This window comes from Penicillium waksmanii (assembly GCF_028829765.1).
Source record: "Penicillium waksmanii strain IBT 27052 chromosome Unknown utg000005l:1.0-5232799.0:1.0-5237142.0, whole genome shotgun sequence".
In the NCBI taxonomy this organism is placed as follows: Eukaryota; Fungi; Ascomycota; class Eurotiomycetes; order Eurotiales; family Aspergillaceae; genus Penicillium; species Penicillium waksmanii.
This window is the reverse complement of record NW_026643252.1, coordinates 4,870,377-4,883,634: the sequence shown is the minus strand read 5'-3', so window position 1 is coordinate 4,883,634 and position 13,258 is coordinate 4,870,377. Positions and strand designations below refer to the sequence as shown.

General features: G+C 46.6%; 6 protein-coding genes across 6 annotated transcripts; 1 reads left to right on the top strand and 5 right to left on the bottom strand.

Annotated features, from left to right (window-relative positions):
* Positions 1-1,900: 1,900 nt before the first annotated feature.
* On the bottom strand, positions 1,901-3,178 carry N7481_006712 (uncharacterized protein; the record flags this gene model as incomplete). The annotated part of the gene is made up of 1 exon (XM_057265931.1): positions 1,901-3,178. One exon carries the CDS (start codon positions 3,176-3,178, stop codon positions 1,901-1,903), a length of 1,278 nt encoding a protein of 425 aa, XP_057123651.1.
* Positions 3,179-3,773: 595 nt separating this feature from the next.
* On the bottom strand, positions 3,774-4,862 carry N7481_006711 (DUF3632 domain-containing protein; the record flags this gene model as incomplete). The annotated part of the gene is made up of 1 exon (XM_057265930.1): positions 3,774-4,862. One exon carries the CDS (start codon positions 4,860-4,862, stop codon positions 3,774-3,776), a length of 1,089 nt encoding a protein of 362 aa, XP_057123650.1.
* Positions 4,863-5,347: 485 nt separating this feature from the next.
* On the bottom strand, positions 5,348-6,272 carry N7481_006710 (transcriptional regulator family TF; the record flags this gene model as incomplete). Its single annotated transcript, XM_057265929.1, has 4 exons — positions 5,348-5,623; positions 5,648-5,823; positions 5,901-6,053; positions 6,077-6,272. 4 exons carry the CDS (start codon positions 6,270-6,272, stop codon positions 5,348-5,350), a joined length of 801 nt encoding a protein of 266 aa, XP_057123649.1.
* A 192-nt stretch (positions 6,273-6,464) lies between these two features.
* Positions 6,465-7,968, bottom strand: N7481_006709 (fungal specific transcription factor domain-containing protein; the record flags this gene model as incomplete). The annotated part of the gene is made up of 3 exons (XM_057265928.1): positions 6,465-7,163; positions 7,274-7,477; positions 7,525-7,968. 3 exons carry the CDS (start codon positions 7,966-7,968, stop codon positions 6,465-6,467), a joined length of 1,347 nt encoding a protein of 448 aa, XP_057123648.1.
* A 1,154-nt stretch (positions 7,969-9,122) lies between these two features.
* Positions 9,123-11,074, bottom strand: N7481_006708 (alkyl/aryl-sulfatase; the record flags this gene model as incomplete). Its single annotated transcript, XM_057265927.1, has 2 exons — positions 9,123-9,289; positions 9,313-11,074. 2 exons carry the CDS (start codon positions 11,072-11,074, stop codon positions 9,123-9,125), a joined length of 1,929 nt encoding a protein of 642 aa, XP_057123647.1.
* Positions 11,075-11,523: 449 nt separating this feature from the next.
* On the top strand, positions 11,524-13,209 carry N7481_006707 (uncharacterized protein; the record flags this gene model as incomplete). Its single annotated transcript, XM_057265926.1, has 6 exons — positions 11,524-11,753; positions 11,825-11,864; positions 11,910-12,062; positions 12,096-12,213; positions 12,265-12,631; positions 12,687-13,209. 6 exons carry the CDS (start codon positions 11,524-11,526, stop codon positions 13,207-13,209), a joined length of 1,431 nt encoding a protein of 476 aa, XP_057123646.1.
* Between the last annotated feature and the right edge of the window lie 49 nt (positions 13,210-13,258).

Sequence of the window (13,258 nt, the reverse complement as noted above, 5' to 3'; positions counted from 1 at the left end):
GCAGTAATTGCCGGGGCAGTTGTCACCGTCGGAGTTGCCGTACTGGAAACGACGCTGCTCAACGTTCTACCAACGAGGAATTCCCGTCCGATGAGAGCCATGTTGATTGAGGTGGCCTTGAATAAGAAGAGATTAGTTATTAATGTCCATTATATGTGTGCGAACTCGTTATTTATACCAGTTGTCCGTCGCAAGGCTACGAGGAAAAAAAGTGGCTTTGGAAGGACGATCCTCTTCGTTTGAGACTTGATATGCAACATTTGGCCCCTTCCAGGAAGGAAGCTGATCTTCTTTGCCCCCAGTAAGCAGCATTCGAGAGCAAATAACGAATACCCGTGTTTCCCATATCGCACTTCTAACCTAACGAAGCAAAGTGCCGTAATTATTCTACACCTTGAAGAGATCACATACACCATTGATCAGTCTAAAGGGCATATTTCTCAAGTTATACGGTCGAGTTACTACTGTTATGTGACCTTCCTTCTCTTTCTCTGATGTTGAGCCTTAAGCTTTGGGTCATAGAACTGCATGCCTGTTCGGGGTTTTTAGTGCATATGCCTACAAAGGTAAGATAGCTTGGCAATACCAATACGGTACCTTTCTTCATCTGCCCAGTAATAGGGTGTTCGAAGCTAGCGCAAGTCTTCCTTCATAAGTCGGCCCCTGAATTTCGAACGCCTTCTCGATCCTTCAACTGGCGAACGCATGCATGTGTCCAGATCTATGGTATGATTAGTCGTATAATCTTTCCTTGAACCTTAACCATCAACACGTGTATAATAGACAAGACATGATAGCTCCGGATATATTTTTATCTCTTTTCAGTCCAGAAATAACAGCAGCGCCTGGTTCCGCAATAACGCCTCTCGGGCAAAACAAATGGAATTGCCTCATTCGGTTGATTCTACCTCTCCCCATGAGATCCAGTACCGATACACATTGAGCCGCTTAAACCCGATGCCAAATAGTATGTAGAAAGGTGTCGGCAATAACTCAATATGGGGCCATATTATCACACGGAGTCAAGCTGACCTTCTACTAGTTACTCGAACTGCAGCAAATCGTGAACTATGATCCTTTCCGAAATTTGCCAAAGCCTCGCGGGCTTTGAATAGAACCTGTCGATCTACAAGAAAGGTTTCGGTCAAAAAGCAAGCGCCTTATCATGTTTTAGCAATGCGAGAATCTGTAAATTATCTTGCATCTCCTTTCGATGAGTGTGCTGCATATTGGCCCGGGGTGTTACCATTGCTCTTTTGCTTCATATCCCTGAGCCACGAGGCAGGAGAAGGACGATGGATTATAAATTGATTACCCTACACGTGCCAACCTTTCAAGTTTGCATCGAATTTTCTATGACGCTGTATGTAAATACGCGTCCAGCCGCAAACGCCATGTCGCACCATTTGAGCCTTTCGCCCAATAGGGCCCTTAAGTACATCTGAGACTTTTGGGCCCACCCAATCATATCATGATTTTCAGGCACGCCCTCTTTAATTATCCTTAGATCAGCCGTCAAGCATTTTTCGCCCCATGGCATGTCTCCTTCTTCACTACTAAGCCTTTTTGGCCCCAAAGAGTCGCATGAGACCCGGAGACCCGGAACCCTGGCAGGATTGTATCACGACGTGAAGAGGCCCACAATGTTGCTTGAAGTCTATTTGAGCACTGCAGCCACATTACTATCACCCAGCAAGGTCCGAATGGTAGCCAGTGATTCTAATATGAAACTTAAGCCGGTTGTTCTACCTCTAAACGTATGTAGTTGCCGTTGTATGGGGTTTGAGACATCAGTGGAAATTGTTTTCATTATATTAATCATCCAAACAACTTGAAGGGAATCATTCATGAAGCTAAAGCAACCCTATCATGAAAAAGAATAAATAGAAAGTACAATAATTTAAGCGGCTTCTATAATTTTTAAGGGTGCAAACACTTTCACCTCAAGTGTCTCTCCCGCAATTGTGAGGTTGATCCTATACTCAACCTGGTGGGTATGTTTGATAGCAAAAGTAAGAAGATCGGGGAAAAGAGTGGGTGTGAGCGTCCATGAGCATCTCTTTCCATTTGTATAGAGACCGTCCCTCCGTAGAACGAGCTGAAACATATTGCCAATATCGATAGGTTCATTTGCTTTCCCGGAGGAATAAACCGCCAAAGGACTTTCAAGACTCTTAAACAGATCTTCGGAGTGAAAGTTCACGTCAAAGCTCTGCCGGTCTGTATGCGCTCTGCTGGTGAGATTGCCCGAAGCGATAACTGTTGTCCAACTCTGGATCCGAATCTTAACATAATTAATCTGGATTCGCTGTGGGATATCTTCAATGCTGCTGCTTGTTCGTCCCTCCCCCTTGAGAGCTCCGATACTCAAGATAATTGGCAACGGTGCTGGATTGTCGAATTGGACGACTGGCGGCGATTTCATAACAATTTCAAACCAAAACTGAGGGGCCTTCGATGACCCAAATAATTTCTTTGTCTTCTGTCGAAATGACAACTCTGTATCCTCCATACCCGGCATCAGGCGATGGCTTTGCACCTTCGTAGGGGGTGAAAGACCTCCATTCGAGCTGCGTTTCTGGTCGATGCTCCCTGGGGCATGCCTTAGTGTGATGGGAACGGTCGCATATTCGACCCGTCTAGAGCCACCCCGCTCATAATTCAGTTCAGCATGAAGCCTATATTCAACCAGGGCCTCTGACTTTGATGAGTAGCCATCGCATGTTGTACGTAGCGATCCGGGCAAGACATGAAACGCCTCGTGATCCTTGTCAAAAGGCAGGAAGGTCGCCTGCGGCAGATGGCCTTGGGTAATAAATGCTTTGGGTTTGCTGGGAATAGATGCAGAGAAGGGCCAGGCGACTGGCTCTTCGGTACTTTCAGGATGATGCAGAGGTCCATTGAAAATGGCCTGTTCCGTTGAGTTAATCAGAGTCCATTTATCAACATAGGCATCTTTTTCTCCCCAGCGGTCGTTGGTTCCGGTGCCAAGATCTCGCAAGATTCTAACTCTCATTATCCCCGTTAGCCATATATTGACTGTGGCCTCCGGAGACACAATGGGCGATTGTCGCACGACGTTCCCGATGATCGTGTCGCCAGGGCTGTATTGCCAGCTTGACGGGGCTGCAATGTCTAAGCGCAAATCGTTCTTGTTGGAAATGCTTTGCGAATCCATGTCAGTGATTTTCTTGGTATTTCCCTATGGTGGGTTGGGTTCTGGTCATCAAGGATTTTTGTGAGCAATTTACTGCGCAAGATCGATGAGCCGATGAAACGGCAACGATCGTCGTAGTGACTGACGAAATGGGGCCAATACAGTCAGCACTGTCGATCACTAATTGTGCATTGAATCGTTCTGGTGCCTGTGGCCGATTGATTGGCCCTGATTGACGGAGGTTTATTTCGCCCCCAAATACAAAAGGTGAAACAAACAAATTGACCTTATCGAGTCTCAAGATACGAGCTTCGCTCTCTGGTCTCTACTTTCAGCCGATCACCAATTTGCCGTGCTTTTCTCCCCATTCGTAGTACCCATGCAAAGGATCCGGAATGAGGATTATTGAACCATTCCATTCGGTGCCTGGCGATCTCTTGCCCACTTCTGTATAACCCCAAATTCCCGACAAGTGTGAGGACTATAATATTAAATGTATGATGTATGGAATGATTATACGTGGACGAAAAGCGCGATTTTCATATCAGCTAAATCAAGATACTCAGGTTGAAGATGCGAAAGTACGAAAGGGAGTGCCGGTCATATTCAAAGATGGTCAACTGCCGTTGTTGTCCTCGTCGTCCTCAAAGATCTCGCCATCATCAGAGTCTTCGCCATCTAAAATCTTCTTCAGGCGCGTCAAATGACTTTCCTTTTGAATGCCCTCCCCGCCAGCCTTATAAGCTCTTAGAACCTCGGAGTTCCTATCTTTCACATCTGAAAACATCTGAGAAATAGAATCGTCGCAAAGCTCCTCCACACGCTTCTCTCCGACTTTCTTAGCTTGATCTCGGAACTCGTGGAGTCGCTTAAGCCAGAACATCCATCTCCATGGGGTCAATCCAGTCGAGGACCGCTTCCCAAACTCGGACTCAATGAGCAACGGGCCGTGATTACCAATGGCGCTCGGGCAGTCATTCCACGAGACTTCTGAGAGTAGAAGGAGATTCTTTCCTGCCTCTTTAATCCACGTGAATACGGATGGCAATAAATGCTGAACCTGGAGATCCTTGAGGCTTCTTCCTAGATCTTCGTCATCCGGCTCGTCGAAAGGGTAAACTTCTTGGGGGGTCTCGAACGTGTAACGGAAGATGAGGATGGCGATCACACACATCCGATCCTTACTGACGCGCGTTGATGCCAACTTGGCTAAGAAAGATGCGAAATTGACGCGTTGAGTGCCCGCCATTGTTGCGAAGTCGGTCATCCAAACCTCAGTCATATCGGTCACCAAGAACGGCAGGTCATTCCACAACGTGCCCTCGACGGTTCGCGCGATATCAATTCCATAATTTCCGCGGACAGGTCTGCTCAGCGGGCCTTGCCCCTGAATTCGGATGATGTCAAGGACAAGACTGTTGTGGTCGGCTGTTTCGTGAGATGTATGGCGACTGAGCTGGTAGTATGTGTACCAAATATGATGGATGTACCCGACGAGGGAATCCACGCCATCACCGCTATTGCAGTAACGTTCGGTTATGATCCAGGTTCGATTGTAAAAGGCTGCTCCGCGGAGCTCCTGGAATTCACCGCGCACAATGGACTTTCGTACGTCCTCGCGATCATGAGCAATGCCGTCATCCCCCTGGATTTCGTCGAGGCCTTGGGGCGAGGGGCTGAGCAAGGTGTCACGCAGATGATTCATTTTGAGAGACTCGCTGAGCTTTGAGGATCTTGGCAGCTTTCCAAACAGGTTTGAGGGGAACCTGGTGTAAGGCGCCGTGGGAGAGAAACGTCCAGCACTATAAACCCCCCCAACGGGTTTCTAGGAATTGTGATGTATTTCATGGAGCTCGCTAGGCACCGACATTACTGGGGCGGTAAAATGTACTGGATATGATGTGGATGTAACTGACAGTTCATTCGATCCTTCGTCGATCCTTCCAAGCCACCTGGCCCACGCCCATTCCCCTGTCGGTCGAACAAACGTCGATATTTTGTACACAATGACGCGCCAATTAGTAACCTTCGATTTTTTCCCCAAGCCTGATATTTAGTATTATGCCATTATTTGTCCAAATGTTGGAACTGGAATAGATGAAAAAAATATGGCGACCAAAAAGTACTAAAAAGACCCAGCCTTGAAAAAAAGCAATGAAAAGAGGCGCTTGGCCGAGTCCGCGGTTAGTTCTACCTCAACCCCCTAATCCCCCAACCCCCCCCTTCCCTATCTGTCCCACCTGCCCCTTTCAATTGATTAGCGGAGGCGGTGAGTGAGATGTATGTAGGTTTTTGTAGACTTGGACTTGGACGAATTGGCTCTTTTCCATAATATTCGCCCAATTGGCCTTTCCCGTGGGTAAAATCATGCTCGAGTATCTCTGGTGTGTTAAAGATCATATTCTCAAGGAAATCAGCGTTGCTCAGGGCTGCTGCTTTATTGTTAGGTTGATACCAGATGTGTGTCTGATATTTCAACACTTACCACACCCCGCCACAAAATGTAATCCAATTAGGATTACCCTGAGTATGTTCGGCTGTCAGCGTGACCGCTTCAGCTTGTCCACCACCAAATCCAGCCGAGTAACCGTCTGGTATCGTACAAAAAGACTTAGACACCTTTTGCTTACGAGGACCAGCTGGTAAGTCCTTGATCGACCAAAACTCTACACGTATCATTATTCAGGGATGGATTCATGATGCTAAACATTTTAATTAGAGGAAATTGTTGGATCATACTCACCGGCTTGAACACTAGAAGGGACATGAGGGTCGAGGACCCACATGCTCTCGACGCAGAAGTTCCAGCTGGCTGTGTTCTGGATCAGAGCATTCGCGAAAGCGCAGCCATTTCTAGAGTATTTATTCGTAGGCTTGGAAGCATTGGTATTTTTTGCTGAATCGGTATTTGTAACCTACGATTCACTCGTACAGCGCGATCTCTTACTCTCGTTTTTGCAGCGACGTCATCCCACCTGAAAGACCCATAGAGAACCATGAAGAGATCTATCATGCCTCTTTGCTGTGGAAGCAGGGTTAGATCGTCGTTGTTCACGTTGTTGATCATGGCGAGTGTCATTTGAGTGGCATCACTGCCATAATTAGCCTGCCTCATAATCGATATTAGAAGAATGTAACCCCTATCTCTCAGCTCATCCCAGTGTTTCACTTCGTAATAAGTGATAAATTTTCGTAATTATTTTTGTTTTTGGTGTGATGTACATTGTGTTCCCTCCGTGCCCTTCTAAATGTGAAGATGTTGTAAATAAGACACTTTGATCACTCGCGCATCGTTTCATCATGAGATTCAGCCGAGAAATGGAATATCCAAATAATCTAGGTTGAATTCGTCGAAGATCCAGTCCATAGATCCATCAACTATAGGAGTTACCCCGCCTTGAATTCCATTGCTTTGTTCGACTGAATCCGGATTCATCATTTCCATTCTGGGACACATGTCCTTTGGAAAGGGGAACAAGCCCTCCAGAACCACCCGCGGCCGGGCAACTTTTGGTTGATCCTCGGGTAGCACCGGATGAAATTTAGATGTGCGGAGGCGGTCGAGAGTCGATAATATGTTATTTGCAGGTGGCCATTTCAGACGCATGCATCTTAGTGCAGTGACGAAGATCCCTAGCTCCGTATTGCACAAGTCATGTTCTCCGGAAAGTAGTTCAATGTCTCCAAGTCTGTGAATTTGCGGGATACACCCCACCATCAATGACCAATTATGAACTGGCGTGAGGTAGTTAATCTCATCATGGTCATCAATTTCATCGTACAAACACGCCATGCAGGATGATGCCACCAGAGATGTATCGGCCATCATGGATGGATTAATGACATGTCCGTATAAATGAATGAATAAGATGACGCAGGTGAAGTAGTGGATATGTAATTCTGCGATACCTCGACAATATTCTCTGCGACCAGAATCATTGTGAAGGTTTAAGTTACTTGGAAGGTTTGCAATCCATTGTTCCAAAGAGCTGAGAATCCAGAATCCCTGCATATGGTCTTTTAATTAGCATATTTCAATTATGACGTTAAACTGGAGTAACACATAGTTCACTAGGCATATCACCTCCTAAGACCTCTGGAATGGATGGTACGCACTTGTTCATAAGAGACCTCGGCCTTGCGGTCCTGAAACTCCACAATCTTTTCGAGGAGTTTATTTAGGTTCGTGAATTGAATAAATGTCTCAGATTTGGCATCTGGAAATTCAAAATCTTCAACCTCTAACGGTCGCACGTTTATGCTATGAGATGATATGAAGATAGGACGTCCAAATGCCGCCGCCTGCAATTTATCTGCGCACTAAAGATGAAGTTAGAACAGTTCACGGTGTTTGAGGCGGAACTCACGAAAATGAACCACACCAAACGACGGGCAGCTCCTGGGTTGGATAATTTTAGATAACTCGATTCCCGATGAAGGCCCATTTGATATGCGAGTCGGACGGCTACGCCGAGCCAGTGGTAGGAGGAATCAAGGCTCACCACCACAGGTGGAGTTATAACCCAGAAGCATAAGATGCAAAGCGTTTTCAGAATAGCAAGTTTATCCTGTTCGTGTTTTGCATAAATGAGAGTCTTGATCTTGAGGTAATATGACTCGCTCAAAAGTGTCGGGGGTTGGTCCCTAGGGTATCGGAGCTGGGATCCGATTAAGCAAATTGCCAATTCTAGTAAAGCAGAAGGCTGTTCAACCGCCAAATCTGCCCGATCAATGACAGGTGCCACGTGGTAAAGATGGGTAAAATATGTTTCTGTGAAGACCTGGATTTTTGATCGAGATGGGAGAGACATCGCACTGGTAATTTTAAGTATCTCATCGTGGATGTGTTGCGAAAAGGAACCTGTATCCAATATTGCCGGTACAGAAATCGATGAAGAAGAAGACATAAGAGATTGCTCTCCTATATAGCCAGGCTGGTCAGGCTGCTGTCGGATAGTTTGATGATGGGTATCTTGACTCTGACTAGGCTGGCCAGGGCATAATGATTCAGTAGAACCGTCATTTGAGTATGAAGCTACTGTAATAGGGCTCGCTGTCTGTGAATGCAAAGTCCGGGAACGTGTCATTCGGCCACCCCAACTACCGTGCCGCCTAGACAAAGGTGAGCCTTCAACACAATGTCAATGGTATCATAACCACAAGCTCTTACTTGCAGTCTTGGCCACGTCTTTTACAATGGCTGCAAGCATCATCTTCTTGTTCTTGAAGATCACATCGTACCTGTCAGGTTGTTAGTTTCGCCACATGCCAGGAGGGGTGAATGACATTCCTTCCGTGCGTGACAGTGGAGGCAGACAATTTTCGCCCTTTCGCGGGCCCTTTTACTGAGACCATCGGAAGAGGGCATGATGAGATCAGTTAGACAAATATAAATCTGCCATATGTAACTATCTGCAGGCCATGCACGTTGTTGGCATATTTTGGCAGGGGGCATGCGAGCAAACCGTGGGGAAAGGGTAGGTTACGTAAACCGTGTGTCTTGGCGAATATTCATAACCCCACAATGAATTTGGCGGAATCTAACTTGATTAAGGCGATATTTTGCAGATTAGATCGTGCGGGGAAAAGAGAAATTATATCTCATGGTTTACATGGTGAATCTATCTACTGAAATTGGAACAGCACGATGGCAATCTTGTAACTTGAGGCAGACTAGCGGATCACAGTGATCAAACACCAACAACCAGAAACACCACGCATGCACTAACTAGAACAAGCATTAAATGGGCGAAATAGGACATTTCGGGGCATGAGAAACCATTTACGATGGTTAACTAGAGATAGTATGTTCGTTTCAGATACCGTATGAAATGTACGAGGCTTATAACACTGTAGAGATCATTCTCGGCAATTGAAGACCCAAGGCGCATTGGTAGTTATCATTCACATCAATCCCACTACGAGGTGGAGATTCTGAAGAAGAGACCTAGTTGAAACTGACTTCTCAATCGTCTGAGGTGGCCTGAGCTCCATAGTGATTAATTTCCTTGCTCGTATAATCGACCAGAAGATCACCAAATGATCCATATCCTTCTATAACCTTGGTCTTCCTCTGATCCCAATAGACAAGAACCCTAGAAGCTTGGATAGGACTCTCAGATCCCCCTCGGCCTGTTCAATTACCTGAAGATCACCTTGAAGGACATCAGCCAGCTGGCCTTTGTTCAACTTCAGGATTAAATCTGCTCGTAGAGGAGATGCCTGTTCAATTGGCTGTTCCCGATAAATTAAAGCGCCATTGCTCAAGGATAATGTCCAGCGACATTTCTCATCAGGCATTAATATTTCAATGGTGATCTTCTCGCCATTGACCTGACTGCCATCCAATTGGATGGAAATACAATCCAGCCAGTCGGCCACTGAGAGCAATGGATTTATTGGTTGCACTTCTGCGGGCTTCGAAAGATGGAATTCGACCTTATTGCGGATGTCTTGAGCGCGGGTAAGATAGAAATTGCGCCATATGGCATTCTCTGCCCCATAGCCTAGCCTCTCAAATACGGATGCTGAGGCGTCTCTCACCGCGGGTGTAGGCTCCGTGAAAAACGCGTGGTCGAGTAAAGTGGCCGCAAAGCGGAGGTCACCGTTGTCACGATACTCTAGGGCCTTTCTAACAACATTTTCGACGCCCCCCATACAGTCAACATATCGCGCTGCTTCACTTTCAGGTGGATGCTGCCACAGGTGGGCCGCATTGCCGTCGAACCAGGTCATGTAGCGCTGGTATATGGCTTTCACATTGTGGCTAAGGGAGCCGTAATATCCTTTGATATGCCAGGCCTTCTGAAGGGACGTAGGCAACTCCAGCCTTTCTGCAATTTGGATTCCTGTGAGCCCAAGATTCATCATTCGGCATGTCTGGTCATGAAGGTAGGCGTATAGATCACGCTGCTCTGATATGAGCCGAACGAGCTTCTCCTGGCCCCAAGTTGGCCAATGATGGCTTGCAAACAAAACATCAGATTTATTTCCAAACAGTGTCAAAGATTCGTCGAGGTATTTAGACCACGCCTTTGCATCCCGTACTTGAGCGCCCCTGAGTGTACCTATATTGTGCATACAATGAGTAGCGCATTCCGAGATGCAGAGGGCCCGTTGCTCTGGAAAATAGAGATTGATCTCTGCTGGTGCTTCTGTGCCCGGAACCATTTGAAACACGATTCTCACTCCATCCAAAACATGCTCCTCCCCTGTCAGTTTGATATCCACATTTGGTGGGATGAGCCCAGTGGTGCCACTGGAACTGGTCAGGCCAAGCCCGGAGCTAACCTGGCCTTGGGAGCCTTTAACCAGGCGATTGCCGAACATAAACGCTGCGCGTCTGCGCATTGCTGGTCCCGCGAATATATTTTCGCTGATGGCTTCATCCATAAAGTGCTCAGGTGCAAGAATTGGAATGGACACGGGTTCATTACTAAGCGATCCGTTGGCGTGACCGTAAGATGGAAGCACACCCGCTGCACCCCCAAAATGATCCGCATGTGAGTGTGAATATATCAGACCAGTGACCTTCCGATTTCCACGATGTTGGCGATATAATGCTAGAGCTGCTGCGGCACATTCAGCCGAGATAAGTGGGTCGATCACAATGACTCCTTGCTGGCCCTCTACCACGGTCATGTTTGAAAGATCAAACCCCCTGACTTGATAGATGCCTCTAGCAACCTCAAAAAGCCCCTGCTTGTAACAAAGTTGAGCCTGTCGCCAGAGACTTGGATTGACCGTCCCAGGGCATTTGTCCTCGAGAAAGCAATATTGGTCATTATCCCATACGACATTGCCGTCACGAGCGCGGATAGTGCAAGGCTTTAGAGAATCAATGAATCCCCGGGAGGCATTCTCAAAATCTTCTCCGTCCGAGAAAGAAGCGGAATTTGTATTGTCGACAGGGGCCATGGTGGCGAGGAGGGATGATCGAATATGACTGAATATTTCGTAAATTGAAAAACAAATACTCTGAAAATAGGCTCAATCTTGGAGCATGAAGAGATAATCTATATATCCAACTGGAATCTGCTTGGGTAGATCTCATGTGCCTTTTGAACCAAGGATACTGGACTCGAAGCAGGATTCCGGGTTCGGTCCAGGGGTCTTTCGGCATTGCCGAACCTTCGGTACCCCGCTTCATATACCGAACCTTTCCAAGACAGATTCCTACCGAAGTTTGACTAGCAGACGGTATGAATTATGACTGGATATTCAAATTATGCCATTCGTCATTTTTTCCATTGTCTAAGGAAGCCCCCTCTCAGATATAAACATCCAACTTGGTTGTCCTCACGAAAGTTTTCCTTATTCCGAGAAAGTTATTCTTACCAAAACGAATCAGAAAGCATACATTTAGCATGGCTCGCTCCGATACTAGTTCTAAAACCAAATATGACGACACAAAGTTTGTCGGGATGGAAGGCTCTTCTGATGATCCAGAAGAAGCTCGCAGCCTTCAAGGCTACTCTCGTGTCGAGCGACGCAAAATAACACGCAAGGTCGATTTCCGTATCGTCTTTCCTCTTGGTCTCATGATGGCAGCCAGTTTCTTGGATAGAGCTAATGTGGGAAATGCGGCAATTTCCGGGTAAGTAATCACCCTGTGCTCCGTACTCAAATGGCTTCATATCTCAACTCTAATACCGCATTTCATTGAAGTATGACCAAGGATCTAGATTTGAGCAAGGGCGAGCGCTATGTGAGTACAGTGATATAGACAAGGTATGCAGAACTGACAGTATAGTCCCTTATTCTTCTCGTCTTTTTTATTACCTATGTCATCTTTCAAATGCCTGCGACGATTGTCGTGCGCAAATTCGGACCACGGATCTTTCTTCCCACCATTACCCTTCTATGGGGAGTAGTTATGATGGTATTCAGACACCTCTCCAACTATGTGCGATTCGAGCATTATTGACCTCTGAGTTAGTGCTTTGGCTTTGTTCATGACTGGCGAGCGATGGTCGCTCTTCGGTTGCTCCTCGGTGCATTTGAGGCAGGGCTGTTTCCTGGTGCGGTCTATACAATTTCACAGTGGTATACGCGAGGTAAGATAATCTTTGGCACTTTGATGGTCAGATACTTATAGATTTTTCCAGCCGACATTCAGACCAGATATTCCTCATTCTATACTATCAGCTTATTCGGCGCTGCCTTCTCGGGGCTACTTGCATGCGCATTCTCACAAATGAAAGGCATTGAGGGACTCAATGCGTGGCGATGGTTATTTATAATGGAGGGTCTGTTAACCTGTGCTATATCTTTTATAGGATTCGCATTAATAGTGAATATGCCCGCGGATGCCCACGATGCGTGGAAATTTCTCACAGAGAGAGAGGCACACTATGTGATCGAAAGTATTGGCCATCAGCGAAATGATAGCTACGAGGATGACTCGTTTGAGTTCAAAAAGTTTTTCAGGCCCGCTCTGGATATCAACATTTGGGGCTTTGAGCTCAGCTATCTGTAAGAAGCTGGTCACCTCCCACATCACAGTTTCTACTGCTAACAAATATTCAAGGTGCATGAGTACGGTGATTTATGCAATTTCCTTCTTTATGCCAATCATCCTACAGGAACAGCTGGGGTTCAGTCTCATTGCGTGCCAAGCCTTAAACACCCCGCCCTACATATTCGCGTGTCTCCAGATGTGTTTCCAGGGATGGCTTGGCGGCAAAATCAAGTCGCGAGGTCTGATAATAATCTACAACGGCTTTCAGGCTGCAGTGGGAATCTGCGTTCTAGCTTGGGTGAAAAGTCCCTGGGTTCAATATTTTGGAATCTTTCTGATAGCAGGAGGAACGCATTCAAATCTGCCCGCTATAATTACGTGGCAGACCAATAACATCCGGGGAAAATGGAAGCAGACATTTTGTAGCGCCAGCATCATAGGAGCTGGGGGCGTGGGCGGTATCGCAGGATCGCTGATTTTCCGCTCTCAAGACGCACCTCAATACATGCCTGGCTTTTACGCCTGTCTCGTGTGCGTTGTTTTTACCTTCTTCCATTTGTGCCGGACTTTCGCTAACAATATTAATCGATAGGTGCTGCGCATTGACTATAGTTATTTCGGTTGCAATGATAATCCGCTTC